This window comes from Haliotis rubra, unplaced genomic scaffold, assembly GCF_003918875.1.
Source record: "Haliotis rubra isolate DU_JTF1 unplaced genomic scaffold, ASM391887v1 Scf708, whole genome shotgun sequence".
NCBI lineage: Eukaryota > Metazoa > Mollusca > Gastropoda > Lepetellida > Haliotidae > Haliotis > Haliotis rubra.
Genome location: NW_025767422.1, coordinates 25,649 through 42,113, shown reverse-complemented (window position 1 = coordinate 42,113; position 16,465 = coordinate 25,649). Strand labels below are relative to the sequence as shown.

Here is a 16,465-nt window from a genome sequence, read left to right as displayed (position 1 = left end):
TGTTGCACAACCGGATTGTCAATAGATAGCGGGAAGTGTAGTCCCTATGGCCAGTTTGCCTTCACGGATGGGTGGACTCTGTTGTCTGGTTTATAAGACGCATATACATAAGCCGTGCGGTTGTTCAGTTGAAGTCAGAGATAATTTCCTCATCTTAAGTGAAAGAGTTGGGGTGAATACGGCACTATGGCTGAGATAGCGATTGAAAGAATAGAGGATCAAAATCCTGGAGCTGCTCATGAAGAGGACCACTCTACAAAGACAAACCATCCATCACAACTAACAGAGCCGGTTCAACCATCAACCTTCCATCCACCACCACCATCTTACCAACCTCCACTGTCAACGCAGATGCTGTCGGAAGCGGGTCACGAAAATGTGACTAGTTTTGTTCTCGAGGCGGAAACAAATAACTGCGGGAATTCAGAGTTTCAGCGGGAACGTTGGACATCCAATGTAGAGTTTATTGCGTCAGTGCTAGCATTGAGCATTGACTATGGGACATTTACTGTACTTCCCTATTATAGCAGGAGATATTCAGGTAAATACAAAAGATAAATATATTATTTGATAATTACAATTGTTGATAATTTTACTGAAATCGTATTATGTTTAGTGTTTACCTCTGATTAGGTCCATAATTCAAAGAGAAATCCACTGAGTCACAGCTCATATGTGTTTGGAAATATGTAAGTAATCACATTTATGCCACAATCATCAATCACTGACGCTTTTAGTGTTTAGCTGTTGTTGGGACAAGAAATTATAAATAACCCACTTGAGAGTTTTGTAGAGCAATTTTCGTTTCGTCTTTGCTCTTGCGTTCGATTTGTAAACAAAACTGTGAAATGTTTTCCAGTTGCCTTCATGGCAGTCTACGCTGCCTTCTATTTCATCCTCGGAGTGCCCATCCTGTACATGGATCTGAGCCTTGGACAATTCAGTAGCAGAGGACCAGCCCACATCTGGAATTTGTGTCCACTGTTCAGAGGTAACTAAGAAGGCAAGACCCTTCTCTTTACCGAACGAAATCCTGCTACAAGCTGAGTCAACTGCATGACATCGACAATTTCAATATGTGTTTGTTACTCACTATCAAATTGTGCTATGTTATGTTAGGCGAGTGTATCATACTCCCTACTGGCGCCGTCATCAAAGCCAACTTGTCAGGGGCTACACTTTTATCAGGTCATGCATAATTGTAACGGCATTCCATTGTAAGACGCATACAATACAATTACGCATTTACCATACGACTGTTTAGTTATGGTCTTGGTGTCGGATACATCGAAATTTGGAATTGTATCGTATATGTGAAATGTCCTCCGAAAAGTCTACATTTAGAGCTGTACTCAAACATCCAAATGCTAAGTCGAGTTGCATTTAGTTACGTCTTGCAGTATAGATTCCGACAAAGTGACACCTTGGCCGCTTGTACCATCAGCCCGACACACACCTGCATGGGACCTTGGACCATCACACTCACGTGGAATATGTTAGACCTCACTTTCAAAAAGTATCCTCAGGTTAACCTCACGATAAAGCTGATATTCTACATGTAAGTCAGTTGCATATTACTGTTGCAGGAATAGGCGTTGGGATGATGGTTTACTCCGCCATATTACTTCCCGTAATCACTTTGTTTTCATCGTGGTCTCTGTACTACGTGGTTCAGTCGTTCTCCCCCATGCTGCCCTGGTCGAACTGCAACAACGCATGGAACACGCCAACATGTTTCAATAGTACCAGAGCTGGCCCGGGTGTACAATACTTGAAGTAAGTGACCTAAACTTGAATACACATGAACCTGAGTTAGGTCAGACCAGAACGAGAAGGCAGTCATATTATCAACATCATATGGAAATAGACCTCACAGACGGAACTGCATTACACGCATAGCAGTACTAAATCTGACCGGAGGAGGAAAATATTGTTACAAGATTTTGAAACCGGGAAATGTTTACTTTCCTGATTAGTATCATAACTGTAAATTGAAACCTCCGGCTTGTCCCGTCTGTCACACATGCAGGTTTGGGATACAGAATACTGAATAACACCGGCTCAGAACACATACTGTTTATTACCAAAGATATTTGAAAATGACCATACCTCCATTTAACTCCGTCTCGTTCGGATATAACTGTAAGTATATCTGTAAACAAGTCACCCACCATTGAAAATATTAAATGCAATACGTACACAATATTGCTTCTTAGTTGAAGACAAGTTAGTGTATGAAACGAAATGAATGCATAATATGTGTGCAGTTCATTACAAGTCGTGGTATCTCAATGAAAAGAACCAGCAGTGATTCCAGGGAGTGAATGTTGAGGTCACCATTTGCTTAGGGACAAGCCTCTAAGATTCCCTGTGTAGAGTTACATTCCTTAGTAGTGCCCGGATCCAATCATCGCAGATACGTCCTGATTCTGATTCTGGCTTTGCCAGGACAATATCCGTGTTTGTGGGTTGCACAAACGTCAAAACTGTCTTTGACTTGAAGCACATTATGCTTCAATGCTTCATAGCAGTAAGAACGCCTGTGACATGTGATACATAGTGATTAATACAGCGTTAATTCTAAAGCACTGATTACGGGAAATATCTACAATGGTATACTCTGAAGCAGAATTTCCAGGATCAAGCATTGTGACAAATGATACCAATGTTCCTACGTTTACAGCAAAAGAGTTCTGCAGGTGTCTGAATCCTCCGGACTAGACGACATGGGAGGTCTCCAGTGGGAGCTAGTTGGCTGTTGTGCTGGCTTGTCAGTTGTAGTCTTCTTTGCTTTGTTTTGGGGAGTAAAGGTTCTTGGGAAGGTTTGTATGCTTACTGTTCATTCTGTAGATAATAAAATATATTTTAATGTAAAATATACTTTAATTCTTTCTTCTGCCTTCTATATCCGTCCTTCTGTGTGAATATTAACTGGGTAAAGCAACTCAACCATTAAGGTATGAATGTTGGTATTAGAGGTAGCTTTGTAACGCTGAAGTGTTTTTGTTTGTATTTTCATGCAGGTTTTCTGCATCACCATGTCACTGATGTTTGTATTGGCACTGGTTCTGTTCATCAAAGCAATGACGCTTCCTGGATCCTCAGATGGATTAGCATATCTTTTTACACTGAACTTTGGAGCAGATCTTACAAGGAAACATGTAAGTTTAAACATAGTATTTGTAACGCTTTAGAATGCACCGTTAAACATCCTGAGACGAAAATATTTTGCGTGGTTATTTTATTTTCAATATTTTTAGGAAAAAGGATTCTTATACAGATGATAGTATATGTGTTTATCGTTTGTTGGAGGCACACACTTTTTTCATGCTCAGTTATCAACTCACTTTGCTGAAAAGTCAAGTCTGCTAATAACATCGTCTTGTTTTTTTCCATGCGTTTATGTCTTACAAATATTACTTCCAATTATGACCACTGGAACTTTGATGGCAACTTCTCATCACTAATGAGACAGAAATACATGCAAGACGTCCGAATATATTAAGATATTTTGTAAATATCCAGACATGTTCTTTTGCAATGCAATGACACTCGATATTTCTATGACAACTTGCAGTTGTATGCATTGATTGGAGCTCACGAACATGTTTTATAAACTTATATTGTATCACAATATGTCCTGGTTTTAAGACTTTCCAATTTGGCATACGTGTTCCTTTTATTGATAACATTGTTCAGTTATTATATATGTTGTTTTAATCGTAATTTCTTTTTTTTGTGCTGAATATTTTCCCTTCATAACAATCGATGTCCAACTTCAAGTCCGTACATAATACATGAGCAAAGTCCAGGTATAAGCTTTACAAACGTTTAACAATTATCGTATGTTTGGGAAAGTTGATCTCTACCATTTCTGGCAGGGAATGGTAGAGAAAGGGTCTGACTAAGGTTATTCCAAAGTAAGATAATACGACAGAGGTGTTACAATGTTGTGATACATTGGGAATACATGCTTATAATATATTAGGAATCGGACAATGGCATCTACTTTTCGCACCTTTTTTATGTCGTTATTTTTCCAACTTTGAAGCCGTGTGTGTAACATGAATAAAATAACATGAGGAGTAAGCTTAAGATACTGTGTTTCCACCTTTCCCTGGAGGGATGCATGGAAAGATTCGATTCAGGTTACTCAAAATCCATGGTCATCACTCGGATTACAAACCAACGAAGATACAATTATGTTTTATAGGGATACATCAATTTACACATGCTTACGATATAGTCGGCATTGTACATCGAAATATCCTTTTGGCTCAGATTCCTTAGAATTAATAAATAGTTTTGTTAGCATTTAATAATCACCATTATCCATATATTCTCCATGTACACTGTATCCGGTAACCCTACCCATTCCGCACACAAGAACTACAAACTTTACCTGAGCGTGTTTTCTTTTTTCTGTTTTCGTGATACCACAATCTAACATATAGTCTGTTCTATTCAAGTATGTGGTGCTAGGCATTATGTTACAAATATATCATACCATTTCAGGTGTGGCTCTATGCCTTCTTACGGGCCATGTTCCACTTTGGGATGACATCGGGTCTCGTTAACAATCTTGCAAGCTACAGACACTTCAAATCCTCTGCGTTAAGGTGACTAGAATTTGACAAGTTTTCTCTTTGATCATCTGACACTTGGGCGGTGGGGGTAGCCTAGTGGTAAATCGTTCGCAAATCACCCCGAAAACCGAGGTTCGATTCTCCACGTGGGTAGAATGTGTGTAGCCCATTGCGGAAATATTGCTAAATGAGGCGTAAAACCATACTCACTCATCTAAGACTATGTCCAAAAGTATAAAAGAAAACGTAGATTGTGGATAACCCTTATTTGACACAATGATTGCTGTTTCAGGGACTCCGTGATAATATGCAGTGTCGGTGCTGTTGGTCGTTTGCTCGCAGCCTTGATGATGATGAGCCTCACCGGGGCTCTGGACAACACAAAACAATCGTCGATATACGATGTCTCAATTACAGGTATATTTCGTACAAATATTTAGAGTGTCTTTCCCTTTACTTACTTTTTCATTTTAATCAAGAAATATATACTAACGGAGAATATTCACTGACAAGCCTCACACTCACACACAGGACAGAGAGTGACACGTTCTAAATGAGATGTAGTCGAACCACTAAAACCCAACATTCAACCATTCAATCTACATTTGTCGCCTCTTACAAAAATTCACCTGGGCAAATCGGGGTCAGAATTAATCTCCAGCAACCCATGCTTGTCATAAGAGACGACTAACGGGATCGGTGATAAGGGTTCACTGACACATGTCATGGTATCCCACGAGTGTGAAGATCGATACTCATAATATTAACAAATGGCTTGTCTGGTCCATATAGCTGGAATATTGCTCACTGCCACGTTAAACAACTTGCGAACTAACAAACAAAATGTATCACGTTCACTTTTGTATAAAAGTAATCAATTCATGTTAGCAGAGATTAAAGTTCTCAAGATTAAGAAAGTTTTCTGTTCACATGCAAGGATAAACATTTTTACTGACAGTAAGAAATGGAGAGCTGATCATAAACATGTTCTATTCTGTCTTTCGGAGGCTAATCATATGACTCCTTCCACAGTCCTGATCACAGATTCATGAATAATATTTTCCTACGCCACCTTAGGACAGTTTTGACAACATTATCGAGAATGATGACAATCTGATCTTAGAAAACTTGCAGCTATTCCTCATGTTAACAGGCATAGTAAGAGCACATGAGTATATCCCGGAGCTGTTTCCTCATCTCCCTGCGTCCCAGTTCTGGAGTTTTGCTTACTTCTGCATTCTTCTTCTTGTCGGGTTGAATTCTCAGGTAAATGTCAACAACATTAAACCAAATTTTATATACGTATACGCACCTTAATTTGGTCATTGGTCTACGCCAAGAAATTATTTTGTTCGGTGTTGGACCAATAATGATGGTATACATATATACGGAAATGGGTGATACGTTCCAGGATGAGTATGTTCTGTTATGTTGTTTATGAAAATATGAAAATCTCCTGTTTCAGTTTGTATATGCAGACATGATCATCACAGCTGTAGTTGACAGCCTGCCACGCCGATCTCGCAAGATAAGAATCATGGTTACTGTGGTTACCTGCATGGCAACCCTCCTAATTACGCTTCCATATTTGGCAAAAGTAAGACCTCTGATATATACTTACGTATGGATCGCATAGAATCTGTATTATTTATACATATTTATATATTTCAATTTTAAGATATATACTTAGGTATGGATGGCATAGAATCTGTATTATTTATACATATTTATATATTTCAATTTTAAGTATATACATACATATGGATGGCATAGAATCTGTATTATTTATACATATCTATATATTTCAATGTTAAGATATATACTTACGTATGGATGGCATAGAATCTGTATTATTTATATATTATATATTTCAATTTTATATTGTATGTTATTGTATAATATATAGAAAAGTATCTATGTAAGTGTGTATGTGTGAGTGTGTGTCTTAAACAATATAGTTCCATGTTCGTTATGTGAATGATATATGTGTAACTGACACGTATTTGTTTGCAGGGAGGGGTTATTTTGATGAGACTGGTTGACACTTACATAATTTATGTGTCAATCTATATTCTTGGTATCCTACAGTTCCTTACAGTTGGATGGATTTATGGTATGGTACAGCGAGTTATCACATTCTTCTTGTTAAATACACATAGAAGACGACATTTTCTAATATTTGGCCTGTGTGTGCAATTCATTATGCTGAGGGAAACCATTCCAATCCCACTTCGAATTCTAAGGATTCATATTTGGTATCCATTCTTCACTATTGCTGAAACATTCATCATTTGAAGGCAGGCAGTTGTTCTGTAAAGGTCTTTACATGACACATGAACCACGTCGTAGATTTCTATATTCGAGTTATAAGCATCATGAAACATTGTTCTGTGTATATCGGTCTGTTGCATCACATCATTGTATTATTTATATCCATATCAACCTTATCCACATTTTCAGGCATGGGTCGGCTGGGCAGAGATATTGAGATGATGACTGGCACTCCACCTCCGATAGTCATCAAGTTTATCTGGTGTTTCATCCTTCCGCCCGTCTTGCTGGTAATGATATTTCTCGATAAATGGTATCTTGAGATAAATGATACATCACCATAAGTACCACAACTCTAATTGTTTCTTCCAGATTTTCCTGGTGTTATTCTTCATCGATTACACCCCTCCAAATTACACTTTGGATTCAAGGGCGATCGACTATCCAGTGTGGGCCCACGTACTGGGGTGGTTCATAGCACTGGTTCCACTGGCACCAGTACCCGTGTTTGCATTGCTGGCACTTGTCACTTCCTCTCAGGTAATGATTCTGTCTTGAATGAAGCTACGTGAGCTTGAGTGATTAACTCAATCAATTTGAGTCTTCGTGTAGGCGGCTTGGAGATGCGACATAGTACGTGCTTTGTTTAGAAATATTCTAAGCCAAATGAGATACAAGAAGTCACATTCCACCGAACAAACTTGAACAGCGAAAACCGGATATTTCCCTAACCTATTTGGTGTGCCCACTTTCCTCAGACATTTTTAATACCATTGTCCACTTGGCCTTAGTACACAGATATCTGTGGAACACTTTTGCTAGAGCTGTTTTCCAACTATTCTTTTATGATATCTTCTTAAACTTCCTTCATTGACAAAGTTGAAATCACAGTACATGGTACTTGAACAGAGTGTTTGCTTTGCAAAGGAGATTCTTTGACAGCAATGTCCTGGAAGTTAGATGGAATGATTAACCTAAAACATGTATAGAGGATATGTCACAAACAGGTACTCTTATTTTGATATGACATGGATCTATCTAATTTGTATGGGATTTTTCTGTTTGTTTGTTTGTTTTATTTTGGTGTTTGTTGTTGTTGGTTTTGCAAAACTATTCTTCTGGTGACACTTCAGTACCAAATGTAACTAGTGTGCTTGTTGGGTTTCTTTTCAGCATTTGTTAAGCCCGCGACCAGAATGGGGGGCCGACTGAAGATAGCTACAAGAGGCAATATGACAGTCAGCGCCAGTACAATGTAACACTGACTGAGAGAATCACCTCAATATTCACGAACTGATGTCACCGTACCGTGTCTCCCTTATCTTCATTAAAGACAAGGCGCACAAAAAGCTATAGATCAAACTTCAAGAATTTGTAATTCTTAATTAAACCTATGATTTTTGTTAAATGCATATACTTGTTATGTTCAACATTATCAGCAAATGTCACTGGATTGCCTTTTCTCTTGGTTGTCTACTTAAAACTCAGTTGTTTAAAAGTCCAGTGTTACTGTGCGCTCCCTGGCGTCAAAACAATATGAACATTACAAATTGTGCGAGCGGCATTTGCTACCGGTAAGCATGACATGTGTACCCTTTTCGTGAATACCTGATGCTATAACTGAGTTTTTGGTGATCTATTTGCATTGTCGCCGTTTAAGACGAACATGAGTTAATGATGGATCGGTCAAGTTACAAGGGGGAGGAGTTATTGAGCATCTTATGGAAGATCAGGCCTACACCTATCTTGGAATGCAAGAACATGCCTGTGGCTTTGACTCCGAGGTCCATCCATGGTACGACCCTGAACATGTCCAGGGCGTCATGGAAAATGATGCTTTCAAACTTCTCTGGAATAGGCCCCTATACAGCCTGAGGAGAATTCCAGCCAACAAACCTGATCTTGTCCTTTTTGATAAAGCCAATAAATGTATATATATCATTGAACTTTCTGTCCCTTTTGACACCAGTGTGATTGGCAAGATTCAGGAAAAGCATACTAAGTATGCGGACCTCGCCTTTGAAATGTCTCGCTTGCATCTCAAGTACACTGTCGTAAGGCTCCCCATTGTTCTCGGTACCCTTGGTTTGGTCCCTCCTGATCTCTTGGCGCAGATCAGGAGAGTGCCCGGGTTCTCCACCGGGAGCACAGCCCTTCTGACACTCTGGGTAATGCAGTGTTGGGGAGCCTTCATATTCTCCGGAAAGTTCTTGGTGGGTTCGACTAGGCAGTATTTCCTTGGAGAAGTCCCATTCGCTGTCTGGGCTGCGTGTAGAAGGGGCAAGGGCCCTGAGCTGATGATGGGCTTTACCAGCCTGACTGTGCCAGGATCACCCGAACCCTCTCTGCTGCATACTATCTTAAATCTGTAAAACATAATAATACTTTTCCCAAAAATGAAATCAATTTATTAAATGATATTATTTCTATGAAACTTTCATGGGACTGTTCATTACATGAAGTTATTTGTTGTGTCTATGCTGCCGCTCGAACCTTGGAGGAAATTCACCCAGTTTCCAAAGAAAAACATCTAATATAATAATAATAAGTCCATTTATATAGCGCCCTATATCCAATCACCAAGTGGTTGCTCATGGCGCTGACATATATACATATTTACAACAGGAGTTAATTTATATGTCAAAGTGCTTCTTGAACAGGAACGTTTTTAAGTTAGAATGCAAGCTGGCTATTGAGGGGGATTCTTTGAGAGACACATGCATATTGTTCCAGAGGATAGCTGACAAGTAGGAAAAACGTCGATGTCCGTATGTCTTCAGACGTGCATTTGGGACGATGAGCAGCAACTGATGGCTGATCTAAGAGTCCAAGTTGGAACATACTCTCTGACAAGACTAGAGAGATAGGATGGAGCTGCATTGTTAAGACATCTATACGTCATGTTAAGTATCTTGTATTCTATCCTGACTGGGAGTGGTAACCAGTGCAGACGCATGAGGATTGGGGAGGTGTGGCTGTGTTTGGTGGTTCTGCAGATCAATCTGGCAGCTGCATTTTGGACTTTTTGCAACCTGGAGAGCAGGTCTTTGTTCATGTTCCCAAGTAAACTGTTGCAGTATTCCAAGCGGGACAACACCATAGATCTTAATAGAGAGTGTGTTGCGTCAGCTGTTAATAGGTGGTGTATGCTAGAGATATTCCTCATGTGGTGATAACAGATCTTACATACGTTACTGACGTGTGGCTCCATGGTAAGTGTGGAGTCGATCAGGATACCCAGGTTTTTGACTGTTGGACTCACAGAGATCCGAGATTCGCCTGAGTTCACACTCAGTTTAGGTCAGTTGACTGGTGAACAAGCCATGAGAATGTCTGTTTTTTATCGTTTAGTTTGAGTTTACTTTGAGTCATCCATGTTTTCACATTCCCTACACACACTTCAACTTCTGCAATTTGTGATTTTGCATCATTAACATTGAGTTTTCTCAAGAGTTGAGTACCATCAGCATAACAATGATGTAAGATTTTATGCCGAGTAATAAGGTCCCCAAGACTACTGGTGTAGAGAGTGAATATCATCGGTCCCAATACGGAACCTTGCGGAGCACCACAAGAAAGGCTGCGTGTCTGAGATCTAATATTTTGTATGAGCACAAACTGAGATCGATCAGATAGATATGAGGAAAACTATTATAGAAGAGAGTCGCCTAATCCAAAACGGTTTTGTAGACAATCAAGAAGATGTTTGTGATCTATCGCATCGAACGCTGGCGATAAATCAAGAAGGACAAGTACACAAGCCTGGCCAGAGTCTACCGCTCCAAGTAGCGTGTTCATCACATGAAGTAAAGTTGTTTCAGTGCTGTGATTGCTCCGATACGCTGACTGGAATTCATCATATAGACTGTGGATTTTCAAATGAGCAGTAAGGCGAGTCTTTACAGCCTTTTCCAGCACCTTGGACACAAAGGATAGATTTGAGACGGGTCGGTAATTGGCCAAATCATCAGTGTCAAGGCTTGCTTTTTTCAATAAAGGCTTCACAGTAGCTTGCTTCAGGCCTTCTGGAAAGTGTCCTGAGACCAAGCTGAGATTTACGATCTGTGTAATGACCGGAAGGAGAACATTCACAAACTCTAGCATGAATCTGGTAGGGATGGAATCCATCACACAGAAGGTTGGTTTTGAAGCTACTATCAGTTTCTTTACCTTTTCCTAACTGAATACATCAAATTTCTCAAGATGCATATCTGAGGTTGCAATGTCGCCTTGTAGAGACTCAGACAGTTCACACCTGTCAAGATTTGAACGGATCATTGCTATCTTCTCCACGAAGTAATTGCTAAAATCCTCCGCAAGAGCTGACATATCTGTAGAATCTGGGAGACTGGAAGACTTCTCCTTTCCCAGAAGACATGACATGAAATCATACATGGATTTAACTGAGGTAATGTTCTTGATTTGAGCAATGCAGTGCTCAGATTTGGATTTCCGTATGATCATAGTAGTAGCATTCCTTGCTGATTTGTACAACTGTCTGTCAATTTCCAACTTTGATTTCCGCCACTTTCTTTCCATTGACCGACGATGGGCTTTTGCTTCAGCAACATCCTGAGAATACCATGGGAAACTGGAGCTCACTAGTATGTCTAATACCATGGGACACTGGACCTCACTGGTATGTTCAATACCATGGGACACTGGAGCTCACTGGTATGTCTAATACCATGGGACACTAGACCTCACTGGTATGTTCAATACCATGGGACACTGGAGCTCACTGGTATGTTCTTGACTATGCTTGGTGCTTGTTTATCAAGAAGATTAGACAGGGTCATATCTTAAGCTGCACACAATGAGTCAACTTCGGTAAAGGTCCCATTGATTAATTGGGAATCTTGAAGGTCCTGGGTAAAAACACATTTGTCAATGCGCTTGGTGTTTCTGCAGGTGACGCTTTTCACTGGTGTTTTGGGCATGGAAACAGAGAGGGAGAAAGATACTACATGATGATCAGACATTTGTGTGTCTACGACAGATAGACCGGACACAAAGTCATCGCGAGCAGACCGCGTCAGAACCCAGTCTAACGTGTGTCCAGAACGATGTGTAGGTCCAGATACATGCTGGAGAAAATCGCGAGATTCAAGAACTTTGACACATTTCTTGACTGCTGCATCTTCCAGGATTCTCAAGTGTACATTGAAATCTCCAAGCAACAACACATGCTTCATTTTCAAATTGACAAGAAGTGTTGACAGTTCAGAGATAAACAGGTTATAGGTCAGTTTCTTAGACGGTGTAGGCCTATAAATGCAGATACATCGTAAGCAAATGCCAATGATGGTCAGCAACAGATTCATGTGTTCAAAAGACTGAAATGTGAAAAGAGGGTCAAAACAAACTTTCACATTTAAGTTGGATCTATAGAGGACGCCTATTCCACCACCCTTTCTATGCTGTCTAGGTAGATGCATGAATGAATAAGCTGGTGGAATCATTTCGTCACCATTCGAGTGTAACCACGTTTCTGTAATGAAGAATGAATAGATCTGAAATATCCAGGGTTTTATTTCGGATGGATTGTGCATTCCAAAGTGATATTGTTATCAAAGGCAGGTTTTGTTTGGGATGAACAAACATGGAATGATTTAATATTTCATCAGAGATGTTGGGGCACTGATGTAGTTTATGAATACATTCTTCAGGTTTTTTTCGCGGCTGTCGACCACCCCTAATCCCCCTCCTTGTTGGCTTTTTGCAAATATATACCCAGGGCACGAATACAGGCCAGTACACTTGGAACAAGTCGAAATCTTTTGTCGTTAAACAATAGAAGCTCACCAGCAGAGTAGACCCTGCTTCTGTCTCTATTCAGTATCTGTGATGCCCTGATTGAGTCCACAGCACTTCCATTGTCCAGCTGGCTTGTCTGATCACTGGTTACCATCTCACAGGTAGTGTCCAGCTTGGGGGTAATCAGGCAAATGTGTACAATTTGCTTCAAAATACACATTATCCAAGAAAAAAGCATCCAAATTTCTTCATATAGGTCACAAGTTGATACTTATTGTTCTTGACAAGTTTGGTGCACATGGGTTGAGAATAAACACCTCAATATAGACAAAAACATGAGAGCTCCTAAGACATGCAGCCACCCCGGCGCATACAAAGTAGTGTTTTAACAGATAAGCGGTAGTTTTCGGCAGTATTAAAGATCGTATACCAACATATGCTTTATGACGGATATACAGTACATTTTTCGAAAGCATACTAATTTCCTGAATTAATACCAAATTCATTCGAACATGGACAAGCTATCTTTCTTGATGCGCATGTAAAATCGTTTTTCTCTGCCCGCGTACTGATGTTTTGTACAAAGCATGTCAATATATGTTGTGACTGTTCATGTATTCGTGTTGTTTGTTTTTGTTTCTCTTTTGTTTTATTATTTTTGTTGGTGTGACCGAGGGAGTGGGGTTTTAGTTTTGTATTCTAATGAATATAATGACCCTTTTAAAGTCAAAACTTGTTTACATTAGTTCTTATTTATCAGAATGTAGGCCGGACATAGTAACATAAATGAAACGGCAAATAAAAGCTGTTTTTGTCAGCATTACAATCTATTTAAACAATTACACACAGTTTTATCAAATATATTATTTTGCATATCCAAAACTTCTTTTCCTTTTGTCAATCGTTTTTTTCTTTCAATTTCATAATAACCCATCGACTCTTTATTAAAATAGTTTCAATTGTCTACAGCCGCGGTCAATAGTTGTCCGTTGCGACATCTTACCATTTATGATCAGCCGATATTTTACTTAATTTTACATTGATTACACAATGCCATTTAGAAAGTGGTCAAATGTAACATGTGTTACATTTGAGATTACACTTTCTTAGTAAGGTAAAAATTCTAGTCATTTGTGGGAGAGGGGTACACAAAGTCCGCAGTCTAGACTAACAGTTGCCCGACTTCCAGTTGTGGAAGTCGCGGTGGCTGAGCGGGTTAGGCGGCTGACTTTGAGTGCTGGCGATTAGGTGCCTGACTCAAGGGTGTGAGTTCGAATCCCGAAAGGGGACTCAACCGAAAAAGTACTAGAATTTGTACTAAGAAAATGTAATCCCAAATATAACACATGTTGTATTTATACATTGTTAGATCCTATTTTTGAGATGCTACACACAAAGCCAAACGATTAAAGATATAACAGACTATGAGCCAGAATCAAAGACCTTTATAATAATCTCCTTGGGGACGATTTAACCACTAGGCTACCCTACCTCTCATGGTATTTGATGACATTCTGTAAATAGAATCACTGATACTTGGATTTTGTAACATGTCTGTCGAGAGCAAAACATAATTGAAGCAAATTCAATTTCTGTGAACATTTACAACATGAATATCACTTTTTGTTCTGTCAGATCTGATGTAGTTTGTAGTTTGTACACATATGTACAAAGTAGTTTGTTTTATCATCGGAGGATTTCCTTATTACGTTGACATCATTGGTGATGGTTTTTAAAGGCTGAATGCATGAATACTTATTCAGTTATATCTATATGAGGGCATCCATGGGTCCTAAATAATAGAGATATTAAAGCTTTTAAAAATTGATTCATCGGGGTTTTTTAATTTCGATATCCATAACTTTTGAAGAATGATTGGTTGTTTCGATAGTTACGATCAACAAACAAATTTGATCGATTGTAGATTTTACAGATAAGATAAGCCGATGATAGAGACAAAAAAGATAATAATGTCGTGTTGTATTGACGAGCGGATTAGTAGTACTAATTCCAACTTTTGTTCTTGTAGTTCTGCCCCGGTCCCTAGTATGTGATCTACCTTCAGTTGTTGGCAATCTATAGCCTGTTTCTCTATTGGATTGTAATCTATAGTTTAAATGCTTTAAATTTAATTTCTAGTATTAAATTTATATCTGCGATAAACTAGTTGTTTTACTGTCCTTCGGTGACAGGTGTTTACATCAATACAACTTATAGTTGTACAACCTAAAACTTTCCAATAACTATGTTATCATTGCTGTTGCCTTCGTATATTGATAATGAATTAGAGTAAAGCAAAATAAAATACATGTAGTTTTCTGTTGTTTGTAATGGCCGTTTTTTCCAGCAGTGGTGGCCGTTTTATCGTGAGCGGTGGCCGTTTTCTCCAGCAGTGGTGGCCGTTTTATCGTGAGCGGTGGCCGTTTTCTCCAGCAGTGGTGGCCGTTTTATAGTGAGCGGTGGCCGTTTTCTCCAGCAGTGGTGGCCGTTTTATCGTAAACGGTGGCCGTTTTCTCGATTTATTTTTTGGCCGTTTCCGCTGGGGTCCGTTTTCACTATAACCCGATCATACTTGTACATTGGGTAGTTACTGTGATGAGCGGTAGGTATTCAGCCACATATGTACGGCTTTATATGATAGTCAATACATGAAGATACTTCGATCCTTATACAGTTTTGACAAACTGTATGGATAACAACTTTAGTTTATTTCCTGAGTGCGACGTTTTGATATCGATTCTTGTACCTGCCAAGCAGGAATTAACAGACAGTGGACGGGATGTATGTATACCTTAAAAATAACTACTAGATCTTCCTATTTTAATGTTCTCTGCCCCAGAGGAGGGCAAACGTTGTAGTACACTCTAGAACTCCCTGAAAATATAGCATAAATCTAAATAGACCACACCACAGCCCCCTACTGTATGGCAACATGTTCGAGATATTACACTTGAAACATTGTAACACAACACTGCCATATAACACTTAATACCAAAGAATTATAGATACAAGTTGTAAGAATACAGTTATACATGCTGATCCAGGTTTTACGAAAGTCTCACACACATTTAGACTTTGTCCCGGTGTTCAGTTCTCAGTTCAATGGCCTCTTTTTGGCACAAGACTTCCAATGGTTAGGTACTCAACCTCAACAATTTTTTGCGAAGAAGCATACAATGTACCTTTAATACATCCGTGTCTATACTGGATATGACATGTAGATTTTGGAACATGGAAATGGCTTGTCGATTGCTTTGAATGAATATTTCAAGTTCCATTCACAGAGAAAGAACCAAGTTCATTTCTGTAAACATATATGAAAGCATACGTCATCAGGAGTTGCTAAGTAAAAAATATGCAACTTTGTGTCCTTCATGATAGATAACGGAGTGTGAAATTAGGGGGTTGGGCATGTAAGAAAGAAGTAGGCATCGCATAGTATGCTTTCGTGGTGATCTGTTTCTATATACAATCATAACTAAATTTCTGGCGGTTTTAGAATTGTTGGTCATCTTTGAGACTGGAATTCGTTAAGACTTCTTATGCTCCACATAAGAAACATAAATGAATCAATAGACCCTCACAAGCACATCAGGTAGTGTTACAAACTTAACACATCGAAGGACATGGATGATGGCAACCTTCATCGTGAGCATGGTTCGTCTGACTACAAGACGCTGACGCTTACGTTCACCATAACCAAACGGAAGCCAGCAAGTGGGTTGATGTTGCTTTTCCATCTGAAGACGAACAAAGGATGAATGATGCATTATTGTGATAGTGTTACGGCAGTATATAAACTCGGAATTGCACATTATGTGTGATACTGAATTGAAACTGAAGCAGAAATA

General features: G+C 39.3%; 1 protein-coding gene and 1 long non-coding RNA gene across 2 annotated transcripts in view; one reads left to right on the top strand and one right to left on the bottom strand.

Moving 5' to 3' along the window:
- The first annotated feature begins 76 nt into the window (after positions 1-76).
- On the top strand, positions 77-6,141 carry LOC124259040 (sodium-dependent noradrenaline transporter-like). Its single transcript, XM_046693123.1, has 8 exons — positions 77-541; positions 860-991; positions 1,587-1,776; positions 2,684-2,822; positions 3,024-3,161; positions 4,516-4,619; positions 4,879-5,852; positions 6,052-6,141. Exons 1-7 carry the CDS (start codon positions 187-189, stop codon positions 5,024-5,026), a joined length of 1,206 nt encoding a protein of 401 aa, XP_046549079.1. The 5' UTR covers positions 77-186; the 3' UTR covers positions 5,027-5,852; positions 6,052-6,141.
- Positions 3,013-16,465, bottom strand: part of LOC124259041 — a 28,645-nt gene continuing 15,192 nt past the window's right edge. The window contains exons 3-4 of the long non-coding RNA XR_006893738.1: positions 4,600-4,607; positions 3,013-3,133 (exon numbers count right to left, since the gene is read on the bottom strand). This is a non-coding gene — a long non-coding RNA (uncharacterized LOC124259041). The remainder of the gene's footprint in view (positions 3,134-4,599; positions 4,608-16,465) is intronic.

Bases quoted from the DNA above. Each gene is read 5' to 3' on its own strand.
- LOC124259040 (XM_046693123.1), top strand. From the start codon at position 187: ATGGCTGAGATAGCGATTGAAAGAATAGAGGATCAAAATCCTGGAGCT. The intron at 542-859 runs GTAAATACAAAA...AATGTTTTCCAG, and splicing joins TTATAGCAGGAGATATTCAG to TTGCCTTCATGGCAGTCTAC. The intron at 4,620-4,878 runs GTGACTAGAATT...TTGCTGTTTCAG, and splicing joins TTCAAATCCTCTGCGTTAAG to GGACTCCGTGATAATATGCA.